We start from the raw sequence: 12152 nt of genomic DNA on the forward strand, positions 1-12152 counted from the left end.
TAGTACAATGGCTGATAAAACAGATTGATTCTCTATAAATTTATTTTGCATAAATTGTCAAATATTCCACTATATAAACAATAGGAATTGCATATTTATAGTGAAGTACCAGACACCTGTGATATCTAAATGTGATTGTTATGAAATTAGAGATGAAATTTAACAATATTTTTTCGAAAATATTTATATATTTCTATATATTATTCTATGTAAAACTGAAAACTTCTGTATCTTGTTTTATTGGTTATGCAGAGTAGATTACCTATATGAGTCAATAATAAGTGAAGTTTTGAAAACCTTGATGATTTGTACCTTTAGTGATCATAACCTTGTCATAAATAGATAACTAAGGTTTTATATTGTAATCTAGCGTTTGGGTAGCTCGTCACTTTGATAGCTGAGGAAATTGAAGAGGCAGTATTTCATGAAAAGCCTATGCATTAAGCTGTTGACTTTATATAAATTTCCCAGTGTGGCCTCAGCTGCATCTGTACTTGCATTAAAATGACAGACAGGCTCTTTTAAAAAAAAAAGAATGACCGTCATTCAACTGTTAGCACAAATAAGATAAGGTTAAGTGAATACCTATTTTACATTATGCCTTGTATTAGCAATGTCTTTAGAAATTATCATCTAACATTTCTCATGTGTATGTCTTTTCCGTATTTTACTTTTTTTTATATAGCATATATAACATTCAATACAATACTAACACATAGGTGATTTGCACATAGTAAAGCCAGAATGGTAATATGATGATGCACTTTGAAACAAGTATGCATCAACTTCATTTTACAAGTATTGAGATTAACAAAAATAATTGTTGGGGGACCTAATTCAATCTGGATTAGAACTGTGGAATTTCTTGGTCCCAGTTTCATGACCAGATCATGAATGAATGCTTCCCCTAGAGGAGCCTTTAATTTACTAGAGTAAACCCTTTCATTGCTTATTGTCATATGACTATCTGGGGTGTAAAACAAACAAATATAGATAGGTAGCTGGGGAACTACATAGAACTGTATTTCAGTAGAATGAAAAATCAAGCATTATGTCTGGAAAAGTAGCATCAATGCAAAAATAAAATGTGCATTTATTTTCGTTAAACTCTTAAGAAACCAGAATGGATTTAAGTTTGTGCTTAAACATATTTCTCACTTGGGATCAAATCAGAAATCAGTTTAATGACTTAGAACTTTTCCTTCTGAATTTTTACAGTGGTGTATGTCTCATTTTAATTTTGACACTGTAGTTATTTTACTGATTTTCTTTACATAAGCCTTTATATTTCTATTTATGAATATTAATAAAATCCATGAATTGTCATTTAAAAATCCATTTCATACAGTATTTTTAAGAATAAAACTTTATACAGAAGGTGTCAAAAAGCAGTAGGATCTTCAAGTTTCCATTTTTGGTAGAAATTGAAGTATATAATAGTTCTTGTGCTTTGAATTATTTTTTTATATTAATATTTATTGTGTATGGGCAAATATAGTGTGTAAAAAATAAAATAATTATTTGAAATATTAAAACATGAATTACAACAAATAGAAATAACTCTGTTTAAATAATATTTTTACTTTTTTTTATAATATCTCTGTGCATAGATATATGATACAGCCCTAAAATAACACCACTGTATTTTAATTTCTTTAATATTATTATGAGACATCATGAATAATTTCCTAACTATAGTTTTAACATATGTTTAATCTCAGAAAAGTTAACAGGCTGTCACAAAAGTGAGAAAGTGTCTTTTATCCTACCTTTTCTCAAGAATACTTCCTTTCTCTTCCTGCATTGCTCAGTGAATGCTAACTGTCTAACCAAAGCTTTAAGGTCTTTTCTATATATAGAGGCTACTTACTTATGATGATTCTGAATTTCTCACGTCTTGAATATAAGCTTTGGAACTATAGAAAAGCACCCAGATATTTCAAAGAGAGAGTTCATTCTAAATGTTCATCCAATAAGTTTCTGCTAGATGGCCCTGTGAAATGCAGTTTATGGAATTGTAATTATCTGATAGATATACATTCCATCACTAGGAGGAATGTGGCTTTCTATAGCTAATATTCTTTCATCACACCTACAAATAAGGGAGGAGGAAAAGACTGAAACCTACTAATATGGATAGGTTCTAAGGAAGAGCCCTCCTGTCCCAAAAGTCCCCTGAGCCTGGAGATGCAGATGAACAGAGATTGCCTTGGTGTGCTATTAGAACAACCTTGGACATGGTACAGCTCCTTTGGGGCTGAAGAGGATAAATACTGTGGTTCCCATTTGACAAAGGTCGAGCTTAATGGTTTTTTGAGCAGGGTGCTAAGTTGAGAAGTTTTCCTTTTAACCCTCTGCAACATTTTCATTTGGCCTTTGACTTCCTTAGGGGTACCAAACAAATTCTTCTCTTTCTGTCTGTGTAAGACGACAAATTTCAAGGAAGGGAAAACTCCCAATTATTCTGAATATTACTGTCCTTCATTAAAAGCTGAAATTTAATGAACACCCTTTAGATGTATATTTAAAAACTACATTTTTTATTCAGGTACATTCAATTCACAGTGTAATATGATTAGCCTAATTATATGCAAACTTTTTCTGTAAAGGAAAGTTAAAATCTAATACTGCACATGCTAGTTCCTCAGAAATTAAGAAGAATAAAGGTGATTTTTTTTTTCTGCTTACTATAAATCTCTTGGTTTCATGTCAAATTGCATTTCTGAAAAAAAAATTCCATCAGGCCATGAATTTACCACGTAATAGCAGACCAAACTCCTTTGCTAATTTTTTGGGGGGGATCTGCTACCTCGTGGTTCAATGAACTTCAAAAATTAAATACAAAATTAATAGAATTATTTTGGCCTAAAATTGTTTTTGTAAGGTATATTTTTGCCAAACTGTAAAAATTAGAAGTATATAATGCATTAAAAACAAAATGAGGGAAGAGGACTGAGGACTGGATTGCTACATACAAATTTCTGGAAAAACACACTGAAAGGTTCACAGGAAGTTTCTCTCTGAAGATCCATTTTAGTTTATTTTATATGCAAATCAAACTGGCATTTGAGTTTACCTTTGGATCACCATATTTTGGGGATATCTGCATTTTCAGTACTGATGAAGGACAATTCTCTCAGCATGAGCCTATGCATTCAAGTTTTATTATAATTCAAGAAGAAAAGGTCAGCTCTTAGTGGAGATGACATTTATTAGATTATGTTCAGAGTAAAATCTTCCAGCCCTAAACTTGCTGAACACTCTTTTCAATGTTAATGTTTGTATAGGAATAGTAATAACATTTCCATAGGGGTTCAATAATATTATAAGCAAAAAATTAGCTGATTAGTACAACTTATATAAAACTTGTATTATTTTGTTGAAAAAAAACCTAACAACCCAAACCAGAAAATATATGCTTTGCTTATTATCGGGAGTAGAAATTTATGTATTAAAACTAGAGATTATATGGGTGTTCATATTCTGTATAAAATCAATTTGAAAGGACCTAAAATGCAGATAATGTACTTTTTCATATTTGTTAATTGCTTAACTCTGTATTTGCTAAAAATTGTATCATTTTATCTTTTTTTTTTTTTGTTTATTTTCTTTTATTTTGTTTTTTTACAGTAAATGAGGGAGGTATTAAACAGGCATCCAATTTGTGTCCAGATCCTGGAGAACCAGAAAATGGAAAACGGATAGGCTCAGATTTTAGGTAAAATATAAACCCTACCATTATATCATTTCTCTAATACTGAACTTGGAAAATGTATATGTTAAATATGTATTGCTCTTGTTGGGCTACCCTTTCAAAAGTGAACTTCTCAGTAAAGAGTGAAATGAAATTCTGTATAAAATTATGTAGTGCAATATAGCCTGTACTTAGTATGCAAAGAAGATAAAATGCCTACTTGGAAGAGAGCATATATCTCTGATAATCTGACAAAAATTGGGTTGAAGGTAAGTTAAAATAATTTTCTCCTGTAAATACTGTATTAGATTTACAAATATAGAGCCTATATGTGGTAGTGAAGGTTTTTGTGAAGGACAAAGCCAAATAAAGAGTAAAATAAAAATAAGAATAAAGAGTAAAATAAAGAGAAAAATAAAGAATAAAACCAGAACTAAAAAGCTGTACTTTGTTTCTAACAAATTCTTACATTTCATTCTTTGCTGGCTTTTTTGAATGTTTCTAGGAAAACTGCAAAGAATCAAAGAAATATACACTGCCAGTGATACATTCCAACTTTTTTTTATTTAACCTAAACTCAAATTCTGGCCCACTTTCTTCCTCCATAATCAGCTATCTTTCAAATTCCATATCTTGTAAGAAAAAAAAAAAAAAAAAAGTTTGCAGTACTCTTTCAAAATATTCTATGTCTTTTTTTCAGTGAACATATATGACTCCTACTGTCAGTAACAGCAGTGGTTGGTGCATCGGTAAAGACACACATATATAATCACTTCTTGAAAATGTTTTGAATTACTTTTAATCTCTTCTCTGAGTTTCTGGATTATTTCCTTTTCAGTTGAACATTCATCACATACTAAATAGAATTGAAAATACATATTATTATATATTTGATATGTAGACAAATTTTAGACTGTATTAAAAGAATAAATCTAAAGTGATGTACTTGCTTTACATCATATACTAATTTCACATAATCATCATATTTACAAATCGCTTCAAAACACCTAAGTGAGGAAAGAGAAAAGGAAGAAAAAATAGAAGTGAGATTGACCATTTTTAAATTAATTGGTTTTATTATATTCAGTTTTGTGTTTCACATATTTTGTATTTTACAAATCACACAGCACACTTCCTAACATTTGAAGAGAATAAGTGTTAATCTGGGACATGAGCAAAAATGTTATGAAATTATGTTACTTCATTCTTTTCCATAGCTTCTCGTACTTTTGTTTTGTTTTGTTTTGTCTTTTCTCCCCATAATCAAGCAGAACATAGAATTGACAATGACAGCACAAGTAAATGTGCTAGCTGACAGTTAGTTATTAAAATTTTCCAGTTAGTTATTATAGTCTCCCTATTTATCTAGTTTTCAGAAAAGAAGAAGTTCAATGTGCATCAGAGGAAGCTTTATAACTAATTTTATGTAGAATGTAATTTCTGACATTACCTAATAAAAAATGATTTCTGGATATTTTCAGAGAAATAAAAATAAATGAGCTGTATTTCTTAACTGTCATGCTTTGTAGAATCATTCCTTAGGCCAGTGTTTCATATTTTAACCTCAGAAATACTGCTTGGTAGTGAAAGGCATTGACAAAGGATCTGCATATCCTTTTCTCATGTTATCTCTGCGAGTGACCACTGAAAGAACTACCTGAAAGAACATTCCGCTTAACCTTATGTGAGAGGCAGTATCTTGAAGGAGATATGATGATGATCATGCCCTCATCTTTCTTTTAGGCTAAATTATTAGGATATAATTTAACATTATTTTTCACTATACATTGTGATGATGTGACTATCAAGCTTTCCCATTTAAAATGAATTTATGAGTAAATGAAAGGAGAAGACATTCAAATTACTGAACAGTAGAATACAAGATATCAAAATCAATATGTATCCTTTTTAACTGTTTTTTTTTCCCCCCTAATTTCTCACTAAGCTCAGTGAATTCTTTTCCTTTTGAAGAAACATCCCCAAATTATCCATGAGGGAAGATCAGCTTTTCTATCAACTCCCATGAAGGTGCTATTTAATGCTTATATGTATAACATAATGATAAATCCCTTCCCATCATAATGGAAAAGACAAAATAACTATGATATTTCACATATATGTAAGTGAAAGATCATGGCTTACACATACAATAACCACTGCAAGTGAAAAAAGTGGAAGTGAAAAGATGTGCTCAGTTTAATTACATGTTTGGTGAACAGAAAAGGTAAATAAGCTTTTGTTCAAAACAAAATAAACAGAAGATGTAACAGACACATTATTACGCTCTTGGTCTTATGGGTTGTAATTTCAGGGGACAGGGATATTTGTTTTGGTGAAGAAGTATTTTTCACCTTCCACCACTGAATGTGTTTTCAGATCAAACTGAACAGAGCTTTTTGGCATTGATCCCTATTTTGATCACTTCTTGACACTAGTATGGAACCAACATTTTACAAAGTAAGAAAAAATGAAAAATACACAAAACTCCAACAAACTAGTACTTAACTGATCCTTTTTCTGTTGAGGGCAGGTCTAGTAACAGTCTAAAATCCTGCTGGTTTTAAGGACAGACTACTTGCTTCCTGGTTTCTCTAACTGGTTAGATTGCAGAGCTGTAATAGTTTCTGAAAGCACAGGCTTCTCAAATGCCTTCACTGCCACCTCAAATTTGTGCTCGAAAGCTATCCTTGAACTAATACCTTTCAACTAAATATTTTAATTTCCATTGATCAGTTTCTTTCCAGATAAAAATAAACTGGTCTGGATAATCTTCTCTAAATAAATCCCATCTACTGCAACATCTTCTTAACAGGAAGGTCTATTCTTAGTGTATCTCTCAGAAACAACCCAGGAAGGACTAGTTTCCTTTCAAAAGATTGAGACTTTTCACTATTTTTGTGGTAGCCTCTCTTTTTATTTGGAAGGGGGGGGGATATATATACACACACACACATGCACAATTTCTAGCCACTTTATTGACAGGCCTTGAAAAAGAAAACAATTACTCTTTTGGTCTTACACATATTAGGGATAAATAAGGTAGTTTCCTATCTAAGGCTTGTTAAAGGTCTTACAAATGTGAATGGTGAGATTTGTACTTGTAAAGAACAGGACTGGTGAATGTTAGTAATACATATGTCATTTGTCTCAAGTTGAACAGTTGATACATTGAAAAGAGGTCTTACAAGGAAAGGTACAAAAGCAAACTAGAAATTTTCAACAGACTGAATAAAATTCCTTTTTAAATTAACCTGGTTTCAATTCTTGCCATTATCATAATGGTTGCTCAATTGCTTCATAATCTTCCAAAGTAAGAATGCTACTAATTCTTTAAAATAAATAAATAAGACAATGAAAGAAAATGCTCCAATTTAGTTAAAAAAGTACGGTACTATCTTTTCCAGGTTGTCTTATACCTGACAGAAAGAAAAATAGCACAGTTTTCATTTTCCCTTCTTGAAGTCACTCTCTATAATGTAGGAAATAGCTTTACTTTGAGTTTGTCTTTTTTCCCCCCTTCTGATAAGGAAGTGAAAACCCCAATTACAATACCTTGATTTTAAAATACAGTATTTTGAATAAGTGTTTAGAGCTATCTTTATTAAGATCAATCAAAATCTAATTTCAGTACAATTTAATCTGTTTTAGAGAAGAGCATGCTCTTGTCACTTCTCTTTATCTTTCTTCAAATGTGAAGGTATAAATTTGGAAGCATTTCATTGCAATTTCACTCCTGATTATAAACACTGAGTGCTCTCTCAGCACATTCATATGTTCTTACATGGTTCTTACATAGATTTAGAAAATCTGTAATGCAAGCTGTAAGACAAGCTGCAGCATTTCATGACAGTCTTTAGGACCTGACACTCCATGTTCACTGTTTTGGATATTTTTTCCTAATGTGAAAATTCCCTATGGCTACATTTTGAAGTTTCAGAGTCTTTGTTTCTGGTACTAGCTGCCTATTTGAGCATAAGAGGCCTTTGCAAGTTGAAATAAAGTCAAGAAGACTTACTAATAGCTGCCAACTTTTCCTGTACTGAAAAAGATACTTCACATCAGAAAGAAAACTTGCCTTCCCTAGTAGTTTCTTAAAATTTTAGACGTACTAGTGTTTGTTCTGTTGGAATTTCCAACAGCTTGTTTTATGTTACCTGTCATACAGTAAAATACACATCTTTTCCATGAGTGTCCAATTTTAGAATCAATGCCACTATGGAAAATATAAGAAAGATGTTATAGATGAAGAGAAAAAGTTTTCATGTGATCTTGTTGCTTTTTTAATTGTTGGGATTTGGAGGCTTTTTTTCATTGTTTATAGTGGAATAAACATAGACAAACTGGACTATACTTGGACAAGTATTTTATTATGAAGCAAACATGTTCCTCCACCACCATCCCAAAGTTCTGGCTTCATGAAATGAATGAATGAGTTTATCCCTCTATCTCTGTAGTGTATTCCAGCTAGGTATTTAAAGATTCAGATCAAACTTGAATCACAGCAAAGCAGTGAGTGCTGTTGGACAGCCACAAAGGTGTTAGTGTGCTCTTAAAAATACAGATTCTACTGAAAGAAGGAAGCATATGAAATATATATTAAAGACAATTTATTATACCAGTGAGTTGAGTTACAGTATATCTAATGATAATTTCTTTACTCATTTTATATTGTCCCTCTGGATGGCATCCCTTCCTTCCAGCATGTCGACTGCACCACAAAGCTTGGTGTCATTGGCAAACTTGCTGAGGGAGCACTCAATCCCACTGTCCATGTTGCTGACAAAGATGTTAAAAAGTGCCGGTGCCAACACCAACCCCTGAGGAACACCACTTGTCACTGGTGTCCACTTGGAAACTGATCCGTTGACTGCAACTCTTTGAGTGTGACCATCCAGCCAATGCCTTATTCACCAAGTGGTCCATCCGTCAAGTCCATGTCTTTCCAATTTAGAGACAAGGATGTCATGCGGGACAGTGTTAAATGTTTTGCCTGAGTCCAGGTAGATGGCATCAGTTGCTCTTCCCTTATCCACCAACGCCCTAACCCCCATGTAGAAGGCCACCATATTTGTCAGGCACAATTTGCCCTTAGTGAAGCCAAATATATCCAACTTTTGTGATTTTTTCCTGAAAATGAAAACCTAGTAACAATCATGTTTTGTCCTATTAGAAATAGAAATTAGCAGCTAAAGTTACTGAGAGACACATCAAGCATGCATTTTTGAATCCATGAACTGCTTTAACACAGTATGTTGTAGATGCAGAAGCTTTATATGTGAGATCAAAACAAATTGAACAGCTTGAGTGAATCATAAAAATATTGATTGGAAGGGTCCTTGAGAGGGCATCAACTCCAACCTCCTGCACAAGGCAGGACTAATGCCAGCACTAAATCAGATCAGCTGTGGCTTTGTTTAACCAGTCCTGAAAACTTTCAAGAATGGAGATTTCACAACAGTCTAGTTATGCTGTTCCAGATCCGCCCTACCTTTTCTAGAAGAAGTTTCTTGTAAGGTAACACCTGAATTTCCTGAACTGCCCCTTGTATAATGTCTACCACATGAACCAAAAATTTGGCTTCATTATCTTTGTAACAGTTCTTGAAGTAGTTATGATTTGCTGTTAGATAGTACCTTAGCTTCCTTTTTGATAGACTAATTAAGCCTAGCTGCCTCAATATTTTACTGTAGGTCATGTGCTCTAAGCCTCAGGCTAATCTCCAAACCCTTTACAGTTTTTATTAATATGTCTTTTGAAGTGGCAGACCAAACACTGGGTGTAATATTGCAGATACAGCCTCACCAATTGAGTAATAATTTCACTCAATCTGCTGCCACCATTTCTAATGTAGTTGAGTATATAGTTTGTTTTATTCAGAATGGGAACACATTACTGATCAGTAGTGCTGAACTTTGTACCTTTACTTGTTGAGTCTTATGAGGTTTCTGTTGGCCCAGTGCTCAACTTTGTCAAGTGTCTGGACTGAAGCTCTCTTATTCAGTGTGTCAGCTACATTTCCTATTTTAGTATGATCCATAAATATGCTGGGTGGTTATTCTGTCTCATCATCAAGGTTGAGGATGAAAACATTCAACAGCATAAGACCCCATTTTTACTTCCTAGTGCTCAGCCTATTACTAGACACAAGCTGAATATGAAGCCATTGATTCCTACCTTTTGAGCACATCTGCCAAGTCAATTTTGAATCTACCTATTCAGTGCATATTTTGTCAGCTCCCAAAAGACTACTGCAAGAGATGGTGTCAGAGACCTTGCTGATGTTGAGCACTGTTAGATCAAACGCTGTTACATCTACCACTGGTCCATGTAGCCAGTCATTTTGTCATAGAAGACAATCAGGTTGATCCCATATGATTCGTCTTTGGTAAATCTGCTTAAGTACTCCTGATTTCCTGTTTATGCTTTCCTAGAGGACATGTTCTTTCCAGGGATTGATGTGATGTTCCTAGCTTCTTCTTGCCTTTCTTAAAATGTCATATAATGTTAGGCTTTCTGCAGTCAAGTTCTCATCACCAGTTTTTCATAGATGATACCAGCCTTGCATAGAATCAGTCAGATTTTTCAGCACTCTTTGGTGAAAGCTTGCCTTTGAATACAGTCATCTTCTTTTACATGTTGCTCCCCAGTATTGGCTGTCTCTATTCTTCCTAAATCATGTTGGTACATGCAGATGTCTAGGAGCAAATGTGCTGTAGAAATTAATGCAAAAAAGGTATTGAGTACTTCTGCCTTTTCCATATTGGATTCCAGCATCTCAAGGTTGTGTGACCCATTTATTAATGGACCCGCATTGTTTATGAACTTCATTTTTTTTTTTTTTTTTTTTTTTTATTACTGGTGTGCTTTACCAGTCTTGGCTCTAGCTGGGGGCTGGCTCAGGAAGTCTAATTTAGTCACCCAGGGTCTACTAAATTAGTAGCTCCAGTTCAGAAAGTTCCTTAACCATAAATGACTGAAATATAGTAATGATCAGAAGATGAACTATACATGTCTGCCATATTCTAAATTTTTTCTCTAAACATTCACTTTTCATGACTCTCCGTATTAGCCTACTGGACTAAATGAACCCAGTCTGGCCTTTGCATCCACAGATGGAACTTTTTTGCCAAATATATTCTGCTTTTGAAACTTGTTGGAGATATTCCTGCTGTCCTTTAGATTTTTCTTTTTTTGTGATGCATGTCTATATTGTATATAACGATGAGCAACTTCATAGCTATATCATGCTTCAGTTCTCTTGAGATTTACAAAGCAGGCATAGTCTATACACACTTTTAAGCGGCTTGATCTGGTAAGCAGCTTAGATCAAATGTAAGTCAGGGAATCAAACTGCCCTTAATTGTCCACACTGTTTTTTGGACATTTGTGCCCACACTCTGTTTTAGACTACTCTGCCATCTTTCTCTAAAATAATACCTGTGCACAATTCAGAGGTAGACTACTCCAGGAACAAGTCCTCCCAAATGAGCTTCCATGATCTGGTTTTCTCTCTCCACAATTTGTAGTTCTCTAAGATCAGATTTCTCACATGTCCTCAAGCAGTACATGCAAAGATATCATCAATTTCATCCTATCAAGAATCCCTCTTTGGCCCATAACACAGTCCTCAAATTACTTGGGAGTCTGTCAACTGAAAAGAAAAAAAAAAAAAAGAAAAAAAAGCCCTACCGAAATTGCTGTTATGTCACCATACCACAGCAGACCCACATCAAACCCATGATCAAGTGCTCCAGAGAAAGCAAAGTCTAAGGAGTATAGATGTAAGCCTATCTTTTTAATTTTGTTTTAGAGCTAATAATTATTTCCTGGTAATCTGCATGTCGTTTTTGAATCTTCATCATATTCACCTCATGCTCTATACCTGGGGAGGGAAGTGACACTTTACCCTCCTGTACTCAGTTACCTGAATTCTTGTATGTCATAGATAAAAGATATTGAAGAAAATACATCAGCATCAGAAATCACGAGAAGGATCTCTCCTACTAGACAACTGTGAAAGAATTAATGCTTTTCCATTTTTGAAAGAGTGTATATGTAGATAATGAAAGAAAAACATTGAAAAATATTAATTTTGGCTGGGCTTTTTTGACTGGGCTCTTTCCTGAGACACCTAATTTCTTAACAGTCTCTTGACAAGCTCATGATAGTCAATATGCTGGACTTTATGGATGCCATTCTTACACTTCAAGTCCAGAAGGATTATACAGATTTCTGCAGGATTTTTTTTTTTTTTTTGTCCTTCTTTTGACCTTTCAGACAGGAAGTGCTTGTTTGATTCTTGAAATTATTGTCTTTTTGTGTTGATCTGCCATAGGAATTGATCTCTGGCTCTTCAGTTTTCTTTCTTAGACTGGTGATGTATCATCTGCTTATCTAATTACCCTTATTAGATCTCACTCACATGGCACACATGTTACAGATCTTGTAAATTATCTAA

General features: G+C 33.6%; 1 protein-coding gene across 2 annotated transcripts in view; it reads left to right on the forward strand.

Moving 5' to 3' along the window:
* CSMD3 (CUB and Sushi multiple domains 3) overlaps positions 1-12152 on the forward strand; it is a 756099-nt gene that overhangs the window by 293455 nt on the left and 450492 nt on the right. For both annotated transcript variants that reach the window (XM_074808674.1, XM_074808748.1), the window contains one exon: positions 3631-3718. In XM_074808674.1, coding sequence (XP_074664775.1) covers positions 3631-3718 — 88 coding nt within the window. The remainder of the gene's footprint in view (positions 1-3630; positions 3719-12152) is intronic.

This window comes from Strix aluco, chromosome 1 (genome assembly GCF_031877795.1).
Source record: "Strix aluco isolate bStrAlu1 chromosome 1, bStrAlu1.hap1, whole genome shotgun sequence".
Classification (NCBI taxonomy): Eukaryota; Metazoa; Chordata; class Aves; order Strigiformes; family Strigidae; genus Strix; species Strix aluco.